The 14578-nt window shown below is 51.6% G+C and overlaps 1 protein-coding gene across 1 annotated transcript in view; it reads right to left on the minus strand.

Annotated features, from left to right (window-relative positions):
* LOC147736959 (NACHT, LRR and PYD domains-containing protein 12-like) overlaps window positions 1–14578 on the minus strand; it is a 769506-nt gene that overhangs the window by 302170 nt on the left and 452758 nt on the right. The window contains exons 5-6 of the mRNA XM_086934203.1: window positions 10026–10199; window positions 9165–9335 (exon numbers count right to left, since the gene is read on the minus strand). Of these exons, the coding sequence (XP_086790329.1) occupies window positions 9165–9335; window positions 10026–10199 (345 nt within the window). The remainder of the gene's footprint in view (window positions 1–9164; window positions 9336–10025; window positions 10200–14578) is intronic.

Genomic DNA, 14578 nt, shown 5'->3' on the forward strand with positions numbered 1-14578 from the left:
GGTCCTGCTGCATCCTCAATATACGTGACAGAGGTGACCTTGCTGCATCCTCAATAGAAGTGACAGAGGTGACACTGCGGCATCCTCAATATTAGAGAAAGATGTGACCCTGCTGCATCCTCAATATAAGAGACAGGGGTGACCCTGCTGCATCCTCAATATAAGAGACAGAGGTGACCCTGCTGCATCCTCAATATAAGAGAAAGAGGTGATCCTGCTGCATCCTCAATATAAGCGACAGAGGTGACCCTGCTGCTCCCTCAATATAAGTAACACAGGTGATCCTGCTGCATCCTCAATATAAGCGACAGAGGTGACCCTGCTACTCCCTCAATATAAGTGACAGAGGTGACCTTGCTGCATCCTCAATATAAGTGACACATGTGGTCCTGCTGCATCCTCAATTTAAGTGACACAGGTGACCCTGCTGCATCCTCATTATAAGTGACAGAGGTGACCCTCCTGCATCCTCAATATAAGTGACAGAGGTGACCCTGCTGCATCCTCAATATAAGTGACAGAGGTGGTCCTGTTGCATACTCAATATAAGAGACAGAGGTGACCCTGCTGCATCCTCAATATAAGTGACAGAGTTGGTCCTGCTGCATCCTCAATATAAGAGACAGAGGTGACCTTGCTGCATCCTCAATATAAGTGACAGAGGTGACCCTGCTGCATCCTCAATATAAGAGACAGAGTTGACCCTGCTGCATCCTCAATATAAGTGACAGAGGTGACCCTGCTGCATCCTGAATATAAGTGACACAGGTGACCCTGCTGCATCCTCAATATAAGTGACAGAGGTGACCCTGCTGGATCCGCAATATAAGTGACAGAGGTGACCCTGCTGCATCCTCAATATAAGTGACAGAGGTGGCCCTGCTGCATCCTCAATATAAGTGACAGAGGTGACCCTGCTGCATCCTCAATATAAGTGTCAGAGGTGGCCCTGCTGCATCCTCAATATAAGTGACAGAGGTGGTCCTCCTGCATCCTCAATATAAGAGAGACAGAGGTGACCTTGCTGCATCCTCAATATAAGTGACAGAGGTGACCCTGCTGCATCCTCAATATAAGAGACAGAGTTGACCCTGCTGCATCCTCAATATAAGTGACAGAGGTGACCCTGCTGCATCCTGAATATAAGTGACACAGGTGACCCTGCTGCATCCTCAATATAAGTGACAGAGGTGACCCTGCTGGATCCGCAATATAAGTGACAGAGGTGACCCTGCTGCATCCTCGTTATAAGCGACAGAGGTGGCCCTGCTGCATCCTCAATATAAGTGTCAGAGGTGGCCCTGGTGCATCCTCAATATAAGTGTCAGAGGTGGCCCTGGTGCATCCTCAATATAAGTGTCAGAGGTAGTCCTGCTGCATCCTCAATATAAGGGACAGAGGTGACCCTGCTGCATCCTCAATATAAGGGACAGAGGTGGTACTGCTGCATCCTTAATATAAGTGAGAGAGGTGGTCCTGCTGCATCCTCAATATAAGTGTCAGAGGTGACCCTGCTGCATCCTCAATATAGGTGACAGAGGTGACCCTGCTGCATCCTCAATGTAAGGGACAGAGGTGACCCTGCTGCATCCTTAATATAAGGGACAGAGGTGACCCTGCTGCATCCTTAATATAAGTGAGAGAGGTGGTCCTGCTGCATCCTCAATATAAGTGACAGAGGTGACCCTGCTGCATCCTTAATATAAGGGACAGAGGTGACCCTGCTGCATCCTTAATATAAGTGAGAGAGGTGGTCCTGCTGCATCCTCAATATAAGTGACAGAGGTGGTCCTGCTGCATCCGCAATATAAGTGACAGAGGTGACCCTGCTGCATCCTCAATATAGGTGACAGAGGTGACCCTTCTGCATCCTCAATATAAGGGACAGAGGTGACCCTGCTGCATCCTTAATATAAGGGACAGAGGTGACCCTGCTGCATCCTTAATATAAGTGAGAGAGGTGACCCTGCTGCATCCTCAATATAAGTGACAGAGGTGGTCCTGCTGCATCCTCAATATAAGTGATAAAGGTGACCCTGCTGCATCCTCAATATAAGGGACAGAGGTGACCCTGCTGCATCCTTAATATAAGTGAGAGAGGTGGTCCTGCTGCATCCTCAATATAAGTGTCAGAGGTGACCCTGCTGCATCCTCAATATAGGTGACAGAGGTGACCCTGCTGCATCCTCAATATAAGGGACAGAGGTGACCCTGCTGCATCCTCAATATAAGGGACAGAGGTGGCCCTGCTGCATCCTCAATATAGGTGACAGAGGTGACCCTGCTGCATCCTCAATATAAGGGACAGAGGTGACCCTGCTGCATCCTCAATATAAGGGACAGAGGTGACCCTGCTGCATCCTTAATATAAGTGAGAGAGGTGGTCCTGCTGCATCCTTAATATAAGTGACAGAAGTGGTCCTGCTGCATCCTCTTATAAGTGACAGAAGTGACCCTGCTGCACCCTCAATATAAGTGACAGAGGTGACCCTGCTGCATCCTCAATGTAAGTGACAGAGGTGACCCTGCTGCATCCTCAATAAAAGTGACAGAGGTGACCCTGCTGCATCCTCAATGTAAGTGACAGAGGTGGTCCTGCTGCATCCTCAATATAAGTGATACAAGTGACCCTGCTGCATCCTCAATATAAGTGACAGAGGTGACACTGCTGCATCCTCAATATAAGTGACAGAGGTGACCCTGCTGCATCCTCAATATAAGTGACAGAGGTGACCCTCCTGCATCCTCAATAAAAGAGACAGAGGTGACCCTGCTGCATCCTCAATATAAGAGACAGAGGTGACACTGCTGCATCCTCAATATAAGTGAGAGAGGTGAACCTGCTGCATCCACAATATAAGTGACAGAGGTGACCCTGCTGCATCCTCCATATAAGGGACAGAGGTGACCCTGCTACATCCTCCATATAAGTGACAGAGGTGACCCTGCTGCATCCGCAATATAAGTGACAGCGATGGTCCTGCTGCATCCTCAATATAAGTGACAGAGGTAACCCTGCTGCATCCGCAATATAAGTGACAGAGGTGACCCTGCTGCATCCTCCATATAAGTGACAGAGGTGACCCTGCTGCATCCTCAATATAAGTGACAGAGGTGACCCTGTTGCATCCGCAATATAAGTGACAGCGATGGTCCTGCTGCATCCTCAATATAAGTGACAGAGGTAACCCTGCTGCATCCGCAATATAAGTGACAGAGGTGGCCCTGCTGCATCCTCAATATAAGTGACAGAGGTGACCCTGCTGCATCCTCAATATAAGTTACGGAGGTGACCCTGCTGCATACTCAATATAAGTGACAGAGGTTGCCCTGCTGCATCCTCAATATAAGTGACAGAGGTTACCCAGCTGCATCCTCAATATAAGTGACAGAGGTGACCCTGCTGCATCCTTAATATAAGTGACAGAGGTGGTCCTGCTGCATCCACAATATAAGTGACAGAGGTGACCCTGCTGCATCCTTAATATAGGTGACAGAGGTGACCCTGCTGCATCCTCAATATAAATGACAGAGGTGACCCTGCTGCATCCTCAATATAAGTGACAGAGGTGACCCTGCTGCATACTCAATATAAGTGACAGAGGTTGCCCTGCTGCATCCTCAATATAAGTGACAGAGGTTACCCAGCTGCATCCTCAATATAAGTGACAGAGGTGACCCTGCTGCATCCTCAATATAAGTGTCAGAGGTGACCCTGATGCATCCTCAATATAAGGGACAGAGGTGGCCCTGCTGCATCCTCAATATAAGTGACAGAGGTGATCCTGCTGCATTCTCAATATAAGTGACACCGGTGGTCCTGCTGCATCCTCAATATAAGTGACAGAGGTGACCCTGCTGCATCCTTAATATAAGTGACAGAGGTGGTCCTGCTGCATCCACAATATAAGTGACAGAGGTGACCCTGCTGCATCCTTAATATAGGTGACAGAGGTGACCCTGCTGCATCCTCAATATAAGTGACAGAGGTGACCCTGCTGCATCCTCAATATAAGTGTCAGAGGTGACCCTGATGCATCCTCAATATAAGGGACAGAGGTGGCCCTGCTGCATCCTCAATATAAGTGACAGAGGTGACCCTGCTGCATTCTCAATATAAGTGACACCGGTGGTCCTGCTGCATCCTCAATATAAGTGACAGAGGTGACCCTGCTGCATCCTTAATATAAGTGACAGAGGTGGTCCTGCTGCATCCACAATATAAGTGACAGAGGTGACCCTGCTGCATCCTTAATATAGGTGACAGAGGTGACCCTGCTGCATCCTCAATATGAGTGACAGAGGTGACCCTGCTGCATCCTCAATATAAGTGACAGAGGTGGTCCTGCTGCATCCTCAATATAAGTGACTGAGGTGACCCTGCTGCACCCTCAATATAAGTGACAGAGGTGGTCCTGCTGCATCCTCAATATAAGGGACAGAGGTGACCCTGCTGCATCCTCAATATAAGTGACAGAGGTGGTCGCATCCACAATATAAGTGACAGAGGTGGTCCTGCTGCATCCTCAGTATAAGTGACAGAGGTGGCCCTGGTGCATCCTCAATATAAGTGTCAGAGGTGGCCCTGGTGCATCCTCAATATAAGTGTCAGAGGTGGCCCTGGTGCATCCTCAATATAAGTGTCAGAGGTGGCCCTGGTGCATCCTCAATATAAGTGACAGAGGTGACCCTGCTGCTCCCTCAATATAAGTGACACAGGTGACCCTGCTGCATCCTCAATATAAGTGACACAGGTGACCCTGCTGCATCCTCAATATAAGTGACAGAGGTGATTGTAGGAGAGTAGGGTCAGCTTTCCTATGGTCACCCCAGATTTTTGCTTTTTGCTTCACTGGTTTTCGACATAATGTGGCTTCGGGCCTGCTAATCAGACCCACAGCCTGCTGTTCTCTCTCTAAATTCACATCCATGTACTTTAGGTACATCACCAATTTGGTATTGGACACCTTTTCAGCCCCTGTACAGAGTACTATAGGTAGCCAGGGCCTAGGTGCATCCAAGGCCTACCACGGGCTGCAGCATATCTTTTGCCACCCCTAGCTGGCCACTCACATTGACACAACTGGCTGACCACTCAGCTGGGGCAAGGTGTTGTAAGCACCCCTTGCTTAGATATAGTATACCTATATCTAAACCTATATCTGGACACATATATACCTATAAGTCACTCCTAAGGCAGGCCTTAACAATCCTGGAGGCAGAGTGCTTGGTTTTATGTGAGATGGTGCTCTGGCATGAGCTGAGCCTGTTTGCAGCTTTCGGGACCAACTCCCTTAGCTGTTCTGGGATATTGCCATAGCATATACTCTTAAGTGCATTATAATCCTCGTGGTTACTTGCTAACTTTGGTTTGGCTTTTTCAAAACATGTCATGTAAGGTGTCATACGCTTTGGGGTACTACCCCCTCACCAGTTCTGGCAGCGGGCTTAGCATTCCACTCTTCTTGAGGGAGAAGACATGTTACTTTGCTTAAACGCGGTTAAATCTAACCAGAGCCCCAGCATCACAAAATGGATGCTGCTGCCACAGACACGAGTCTGGCCTCCTGCTGCTGACCGAAACTCCGGCAGGGGAGGCCTGGACAAATGATATCCTGTCACAGGGAGGTGTTACACTACCCAAGACAGGAGATAGTGAATTGTAGCATGGAGGGTTGAATGAAACTAGACACTGCCTGGGGAGCACAAGGCTTCCCATGCATAGCCCAGTTCAAACCGGTGCTGGGGCACTGCAGCCCCAGCTCTGGCGCGAAACTGGACAAAGGGAAAGGGGTGTAACCACCCCCTTCCTGGGTCCCATGCATAGGAGGGACCTAGCAGGTGATCCAGCCCCTTGATTTGGAATAAAGGTAGGAGCTGTGCCAATGCAATTTAGATCATCCTGACTGAAACTTTGAAACGAAACTCTGGACCCTTCGACATCCCACTCGACGTAGAAGACTGAAGAATCTCCCTTGTGGTCAACGAGTGGCCACCCTGTGCAAGCAGGCACCATCAGCGCATCGAGACTTTCTTTGCCGTTGCTCCTGCCGGAGCTCGAACGACAGAGGCCGACAAGACCTGGACTCCCAGACTTCGAACAGCCCGATCCACAGAACCCCCCGACTTCACTCGTGGATGGTCACAAGGATCACGCTCTCCCTACTCTGCTCAACAGATGCTTCCACAAGCCTTGATTAAAACCAGGACTCCACTTTCGAAGCTGAGCTGATGACCCCCAGCACTAGAGATGAAGGCAGGGCGAGGGGGCAGAGGTCCTCCTCAGTATTCAGAGATACATGAATAGAAGCTGTTTGAGTTGTATTCATTCGTTCTCACATTCACTTTATCACTCATTAAATGATAACCAGTCATTACATTTTGATAGTTTTTTCTCCCTCCTTCCTGCCCAAAAATGCTCTGATTATTCCAAATTTCCACATTTAGTTTCTTTGACTCTGTTTCCCATCCCGAGTGAAGGCTGCTTGTTTTTATTCCCTCCATGTCTCTACCGCAAGGCATCTTGTTGTGAATTCTAGCTTTTCCCGTAAACAGGTGATGTATACAATCTTCTATACGGTGCTCCGATGTCCAGAGAGCCTGGTCTGTGATATCAAAATATAAATCAAATTAAAAAAATGAATGTGGTGATTGGTTTTACAAATTCAGGAATAACATCAACAACCTTTATTTAACTAAGAGCTCATACCTGATGGTGTTGGAACGCAGGGCAGCACGCACTCCTCACACCTCATTAATCACTCCTCACTCCTCACTCCTCACTCCTCACTCCTCACTCCTCACTCCTCACCCCTCGCTCCTCACTCCTCACCCCTCGCTCCTCACTTCACAATCCTTACTCCTCACTCCTCACTCCTCACCCCTCACCCCTCACCCCTCACTCCTCACTCCTCACTCCTCACTCCTCACGCCTCACTCCTCACTCCTCACTCCTCACTCCTCACTCCTCACCCCTCACTCCTCACCCCTCACTCCTCACCCCTCACCCCTCACTCCTCACCCCTCACCCCTCACCCCTCACTCCTCACTCCTCACTCCTCACCCCTCACCCCTCACCCCTCACTCCTCACTCCTCACTCCTCACTCCTCACGCCTCACTCCTCACTCCTCACTCCTCACTCCTCACCCCTCACCCCTCACCCCTCACTCCTCACCCCTCACTCCTCACTCTTCACTCCTCACCCCTCACTCCTCTCACTCCTCTCACTCCTCACCCCTCACCCCTCACTCCTCACTCCTCACTCCTCACCCCTCACTCCTCACTCCTCACCCCTCACTCCTCACTCCTCACTCCTCACCCCTCACCCCTCACCCCTCACCCCTCACTCCTCACTCCTCACTCCTCACTCCTCATTCTTCACTCCTCACTCCTCACTCCTCACCCCTCACCAGGGGCGGATTGGCAAGGCGGGCATTCGGGCATGGGCTGAAGGGCCAGTGCCTCAGTGCCCTCTGTGGGCCGTTTTTTTTCTCCCCTGTCCCAGTCCACAGAGAGTGGACTAGGAAAGGGGAGAAAAAAAACCGGCCCACAGAGTGCACGGAGACAGAAAATGAAAGCAGCCTCGCTGTGCGGCCAGACAGCGATTGTCAGCTGTGGCCTCTCCTTCACCCCTGCCCTGCCAGGCAATCAAGCTGAGGCTGGGCTGGGGAGGGGTGATTGTTTGCAATAATCGGCCTCCCTGGGGGCCAGGTGTTTCTCAGGCCTTTGAGCCATTTGCACCTCGGGCCCCTGGCGCCCATGCAGCCCAGAAACGGTGTTAGTCTTAACACCTCGCCCACAGCCCTTCACATGCAGGGCATAGTGGGCGAGGAAGAATGGGTCTTGCTGTGGGGGCCTGGTGATGTTTGGAATGTTTTTGTTTTATTTATTTATTTTTGCAATTTCATATAGCACGGACTTTACCCGAAGGTGTCGGAGCGCTTCACACTAGGCACAGCAATAATACATGAGGAGAAAATTATAAGTGGACAAATTACAAAAGCAAACATTAAGTGACATGAATCAAAAGTGACAATAGTGAGCAACCAAAATACAAGAGGAGCAAACGATACATTACAGGAGGAAAAAGAGATATGTGTGCAGGTCACAAAAGCGTACAAAATACAAGTAGAGGTATAATACTGCAATTAATGGCAGACACTCCAGCATAAGAAAAAACGTTACGTAGGCAATGGTGGCACTTGTGCAAGTATCTAAAGCAAACAAAAGTGAGAGGTAGCAAACAGTGTGTTACAAGAGAAAAGTGACGTGTGCAAGTTAGAAAGGGTACCATACACAGGTACAAGGGTAATACTACAGTAAATGGGAAATACTCAAACTGCCAGAACACACTGGGAAGGCACTTCCCATGCACCAGCTTCACCTCAGCCTCCCCCCTGGCTACCTGGCTACCTGGCTACCTTGGATGACCCAGAAAGCTGTGTTTTGTGCTCCCCTGCCAGGACATTTTCCCAAGGCCTGGAGGGTTGATTAATTTACTAATTGCAGGGGCCTTACCTCTGTTCATGGGCTCCTGAGCTGAAGGTCTGGGGAGGGCTGAGCAGGTTAGTAATAGCAGGGGCTTTGCTGCTTTTCAGGTGCTCCTGTGCTGGAGGGCTGGAATAATTTTGTGACAAAAAGGGGCCTTGCTATTTTTTTTAGTTGCTCAGCATGTAGGCCATTGTCACCTTGGCCCTGTGTCGTGTGCAAGAACAGTATCCTCCCACTTTCATTCCTTGTCTGTGCAAATGGTGTTTCATGAAAGGACACGCCCCTTGAATGTGGGCCACGCCCCTTAAATATGGGCCACGCCTCTTGAATGTGGGCCACTTTTTTCGTCAGTGCCCGGGCCGAATTGTGATCCCAATCCGACCCTGCCCCTCACCCCTCATTCCTCGCTCCTCATTATACACTGACCTGTTTGGCAGATGGTTTTGATATCAATGTTTCATCTTGGGCTAAATTCAACCCCACCCCCCAACCTGATAGCGCCTCAAACAGGCTTCTGGGAACTAACCTTGAAACCCGCATGTAAGAAACATATGGAGGAGAGAAGCTGCTCTCAGAGTCAATGAATACAGAGGAAAATACAAAGTGCAGAAGAGACAGAAATGCGCCCCACCACCCTCCCCCCCCCCCCCCCCCCCCCCCCGCCGCTCCTCACCTGATCTTCTGCAGCCGGGTGTGCGGGTGCTTCAGGGCCTCACAGAGCAGGGTCGCACCAGCGTCACCCAGGAGATTGAAGCTCAAGTCCAGGTCCAGCAAAGAGCGGCTGGAGCGAAGGGCGGCGGCCAGAGCTGCACCGGAAGCACCGGTGATCCGACACCAAGAGAGGCTAAGAGGGAGCGAGAAAGAGAGAGAGAGAGAGAGAGAGAGAGAGAGAGAGACAGAGAGAGAGGAGAGAGAGAGAGAGAGAGAGAGAGAGAGAGAGAGAGAGAGAAAGAGAGAGAGGGGAGGGGATTAAAACATTAACGATTCGAAGGATTTATTACCAACAGCATTAAAAACAAGGTATAAATATTCAGACCAGCAGCTGGCCCAGGACTCTCTGATCTGAGGTGCACAAGAAACACTTTAACTCCTCCCACTGTCGCCTGGTTTCAGTCCTGATGTTGTTGGGGTGCAGGGCAGCACTCACTCCTAGTTTTACACTGACCTGTCTGGCAGATAGTTTTGATATTAATGTTTCATCTTGGCCTACATTCACCCCCCCCCCTCTCCCCCGCTGCAAGCAATGAATAGACGCAGCTGGATGTAGGCCCCCGAAATCCACAGGAAATGAAACGTATGGCAGCAGAGGGGGACTCCTTAAAATCTGCATCCTTTGGGGGACATTCTCCTACTCCGTGCACTCGGGGTGCGGATAGCGCCTAAAACAGGCTTCAGAGAGCTGACCCTCAAACCTGCATGTAAGACAAAGATATGGAGGAGAGAGGCGGCGCTCAGAGTCAATGAATACAGAGGAAAGTACAAAATGCAGATGAGACAGAAATGCGCCCCCCCCCCCAACCCCCCTGCTCCTCACCTGATCTTCTGCAGCCGGGTGTCCGGGTGCTTCAGGCCCTCCCAGATCAGGGTCGCACCAGCGTCACCCAGGGGATAATTGTCACTCAAGTCCAGTTCCAGCAAAGAGCGGCTGGAGCGAAGGGCGGCGGCCAGAGCTGCCCAGGAAGGACCGGTTATCGAACAGCCATCGAGGCTAAGAAGGAGCGATAAGGAGAAGGGGTTAAAACATTAACGATTCGAAGGGCTTATCACTACCGGGATTAAAAACAAGGTATGAATACCGAGAACAGCAGCTGCGCTGGCCCAGGACTCTCTGATCCGAGGTGGACAAGAAACACTTTAACTCCTCCCACTGTATGAATTGATGGAGGGCCTTGGGTCCACTTATAAAAGCACATATACCATCTCTTATCAGGGCAACTCATGGTCCCTTTAGTAGACGTTTCGGTCACAGTCACATTAAATCAGTTATACACATTTACAATGCAAAGTGCGTCCCCGCGGGGGCGTTTGGTGTTGAAATCTGGGGGTACAAGTCTTGCCGTTCAATTCCAGTTCCTGAAAACAAAATGTAAAGAAAGCGATCAAGAATACCCCCGAGTGTCCCAGAGAAATGTGTCCATCAAGAAATGGGAGCAGATGTTATAACTGATTTTGTTTGACTCCGTCCAACACTTCTGTGGCTCTCAATGCGGCTTAAGAGTGAATTAGAATTTAACGGGATGATTGGGGCTGATTGGATACACTTGGAACTGAGTCATCGCGTACCTTGGGTAGAACAACTCTGGGGGGGTTGGGTAAACCACGGTTGTTTAGTCCCCCAGAGCTAAGTAGTAAATCAGACAGAGGCTGGTGGAAGAGGCTTTTAGATAACCACTGGTGAGGTGAACAGCGTTTACAACGCAACTTTTACCACGCAGTACCTTTACCACGCAACTTTTACAATGCAAGTCGTTACAACGACTTGCGCTGGGGGGCGCTCTAGGATAGGGAATAGTTTAATTTCCTATCCAAAACCTTCCCTACTATCCACGGGGACTGGAGTTGGAATAGTAAATTAAACTATTCACTATCCAGCGCCCCCCAACGCAAGTCGTTGTAACGACTTGCGTTGTAAAACCTGCGTGGTAATGACATACATCCACTGGTGAAGCGAGGCTACAAGTGGCTCAATCCAAAGATGGTTATGCGCACTTTATAACCGTGAAATCCCATCGTAGAAGACTACTGTAGGAGGCTGGCGGAGTATATGGTGCACACCTATTTAAGTGAAGCACCATGCACTAATCCAGACAACCCTTACGGGGGTTTTAGTGCTCTTAGACAACCTTAGAAAGCTCTCTAAGTGGTAGCTGTGGAGAGCAGCAATCCCGCTTAGTCCAGGAGGAGTGTTACGCAGCTTGTTTTACCAGAAGTAATCATATCATCTCACTAGAATAGGAGCCCGTGACCGGAAGTTTGAGCGCAGTCCCCTGGGATAGGTGCATTTGCTCGCTGAGCCATCTCACTAGAACAGGAGCCCGTGACCAAAAGGTTGAGCACAGTCCCCTGGGATAGGTGCATTTGCTCGCTGAGCCATCTCACTAGAACAGGAGCCCGTGACCAAAAGGTTGAGCACAGTCCCCTGGAATAGGTGCATTTGCTCGCTGAGCCATCTCACCAGAATAGGAGCCCGTGACTGGAAGGTTGAGCACAGTCCCCTGGGATAGGTGCATTTGCTCGCTGAGCCACCTCACTAGAACAGGAGCCCGTGACCAAAAGGTTGAGCACAGTCCCCTGGGATAAGTGCATTTGCTCGCTGAGCCATCTCACTAGAACAGGAGCCCGTGACCGGAAGGTTGAGCACAGTCCCCTGGGATCGGTGCATTTGCTCGTTGAGCCATCTCACTAGAACAGGAGCCCGTGACCAAAAGGTTGAGCACAGTCCCCTGGGATAGGTGCATTTGCTCGCTGAGCCATCTCACTAGAACAGGAGCCCGTGACCAAAAGGTTGAGCACAGTCCCCTGGGATAGGTGCATTTGCTCGCTGAGCCATCTCACTAGAACAGGAGCCCGTGACCAAAAGGTTGAGCACAGTCCCCTGGGATAGGTGCATTTGCTCGCTGAGCCATCTCACCAGAATAGGAGCCCGTGACTGGAAGGTTGAGCACAGTCCCCTGGGATAGGTGCATTTGCTCGCTGAGCCATCTCACTAGAACAGGAGCCCGTGACCAAAAGGTTGAGCACAGTCCCCTGGGATAGGTGCGTTTGCTCGCTGAGCCATCTCACCAGAATAGGAGCCCGTGACTGGAAGGTTGAGCACAGTCCCCTGGGATAGGTGCATTTGCTCGCTGAGCCATCTCACTAGAACAGGAGCCCGTGACCGGAAGGTTGAGCACAGTCCCCTGGGATAGGTGCATTTTCTCGCTGAGCCATCTCACTAGAACAGGAGCCCGTGACAAAAAGGTTGAGCACAGTCCCCTAGGATAGGTGCATTTGCTCGCTGAGCCATCTCACTAGAACAGGAGCCCGTGACCGGAAGGTTGAGCACAGTCCCCTGGGATAGGTGCATTTGCTCGCTGAGCCATCTCACTAGAACAGGAGCCCGTGACCAAAAGGTTGAGCACAGTCCCCTGGGATAGGTGCATTTGCTCGCTGAGCCATCTCACTAGAACAGGAGCCCGTGACCGGAAGGTTGAGCACAGTCCCCTGGGATAGGTGCATTTTCTCGCTGAGCCACCTCACTAGAACAGGAGCCCGTGACCAAAAGGTTGAGCACAGTCCCCTGGGATAGGTGCATTTGCTCGCTGAGCCACCTCACTAGAACAGGAGCCCATGACCAAAAGGTTGAGCACAGCAGACCAGCTCGCCACCTCCCTGAGCCAGCAGCCTCCTGCCAGCTCAGCGAACCCCAGCCAGGCCGCCGACAACCTCACAAAGTGGATCAGCATCTGCGCGGACGAGCTCGCCCCGCTGAGGACCCCGCCCAGCAGACCCGGCAGCAACAAAGCCCCGTGGTTCACCGACGAACTCAAGAGCTCCAAAAAGAACTGCCGAGCCCTCGAGAAAGTCTGGAGAAGGGAACCTACACCGGACAACAGGACCACCATCAAGCTGGCCACCCGGAAGCACCACCAGCTGATCCGCGCCGCCAAGAAAACAGCATTCAAGGACCGGTTGGACAACAACGCACACAACTGCAAGGAACTCTTCAACATCGTGAAAGAGCTTTCCAACCCCAGCGCAGGAAACAACGACATCACCCCATCGCAAGACCTCTGCAACTCCCTCGCTTCATACTTCCACAACAAGATCGCGGACATACACAACAGCTTCAACAACCAACCAACGCACACCAAGACCGAACAACCACCCCCCACCACCACCCTCCACGCCTGGACCCCGATCAGCACCGAAGACACCATCCGCACGATGAACTCCATCCACTCCGGATCACCGACCGACCCCTGCCCTCACCACGTCTTCAACAAGGCCGACGCTGTCATTGCACCCCACCTGCGAGACATCATCAACACATCCTTCGACACCGCCACCTTCCCTGAGAGCTGGAAGCACGCCAAACTCAGCGCTCTACTCAAGAAACCCACAGCGGACCCTACCGAACTCAAGAATTACCGCCCCATCTCGCTCCTTCCGTTTCCAGTCAAAGTCATCGAGAAGACCGTCAACAAGCAGATGGCCGCCTTCCTCGAGACAAATGGATCCCTCGACCCCTCACAGTCCGGCTTCCGAGCCAATCACAGCACCGAGACCGCCCTCATCGCCGCCACCGATGACATCCGAGCCCTGATGGACAACGGAGAAACAGCGGCCCTCATCCTCCTAGACCTCTCCGCGGCATTCAACACTGTCTGCCACCGCACCCTAGTACAGCGCCTCAGCAACGTCGGAATCCTGGACAAGGCGCTGGACTGCATCATCTCCTTCCTCGACGGAAGAACACAGAGAGTCCGCCTACCACCGTACAAGTCAGAGGCCACCGAAGTCATCTGCGGCGTCCCACAAGGATCCTCACTGATCCCCACCCTCTTCAACGTCTACATGAGCCCCCTCGCGGCCATCGTACGCAAACACAACCTCAGCATAATCTCCTACGCCGACGACACCCAGCTGATCCTCTCCCTGACAAACGACCCCGCCGCCGCCAGAGCTAACCTGCACGAAGGGATGAAAGAGGTAGCCGAGTGGATGACGACCAGCCGCCTGAAACTGAACTCGGACAAGACGGAGGTCCTCATCCTGGGCTCTTCACCCTCCGCCTGGGACGACTCCTGGTGGCCCCCCGCCCTGGGCACCGCACCCAAACCGACAGACCATGCACGCAACCTGGGCCTCATCCTGGACTCCTCCCTCTCCATGACCAGGCAAGTCAACAATGTCTCCTCGGCGTGCTTCAACATCCTACGCATGCTACGGAAGATCTTCTGGTGGATCCCCACCGAGACCAGGAAGACGGTCACCCAGGCCCTCGTCACTAGCCGACTGGACTACGGCAACACCCTCTACGCCGGTACCACCGCCAAGCTCCAGAAGAGACTCCAGCGGATCCAGAACGCATCAGCCAGACTCATC

This window comes from Lissotriton vulgaris, chromosome 1_1, assembly GCF_964263255.1.
Source record: "Lissotriton vulgaris chromosome 1_1, aLisVul1.2, whole genome shotgun sequence".
Lineage (NCBI taxonomy): Eukaryota > Metazoa > Chordata > Amphibia > Caudata > Salamandridae > Lissotriton > Lissotriton vulgaris.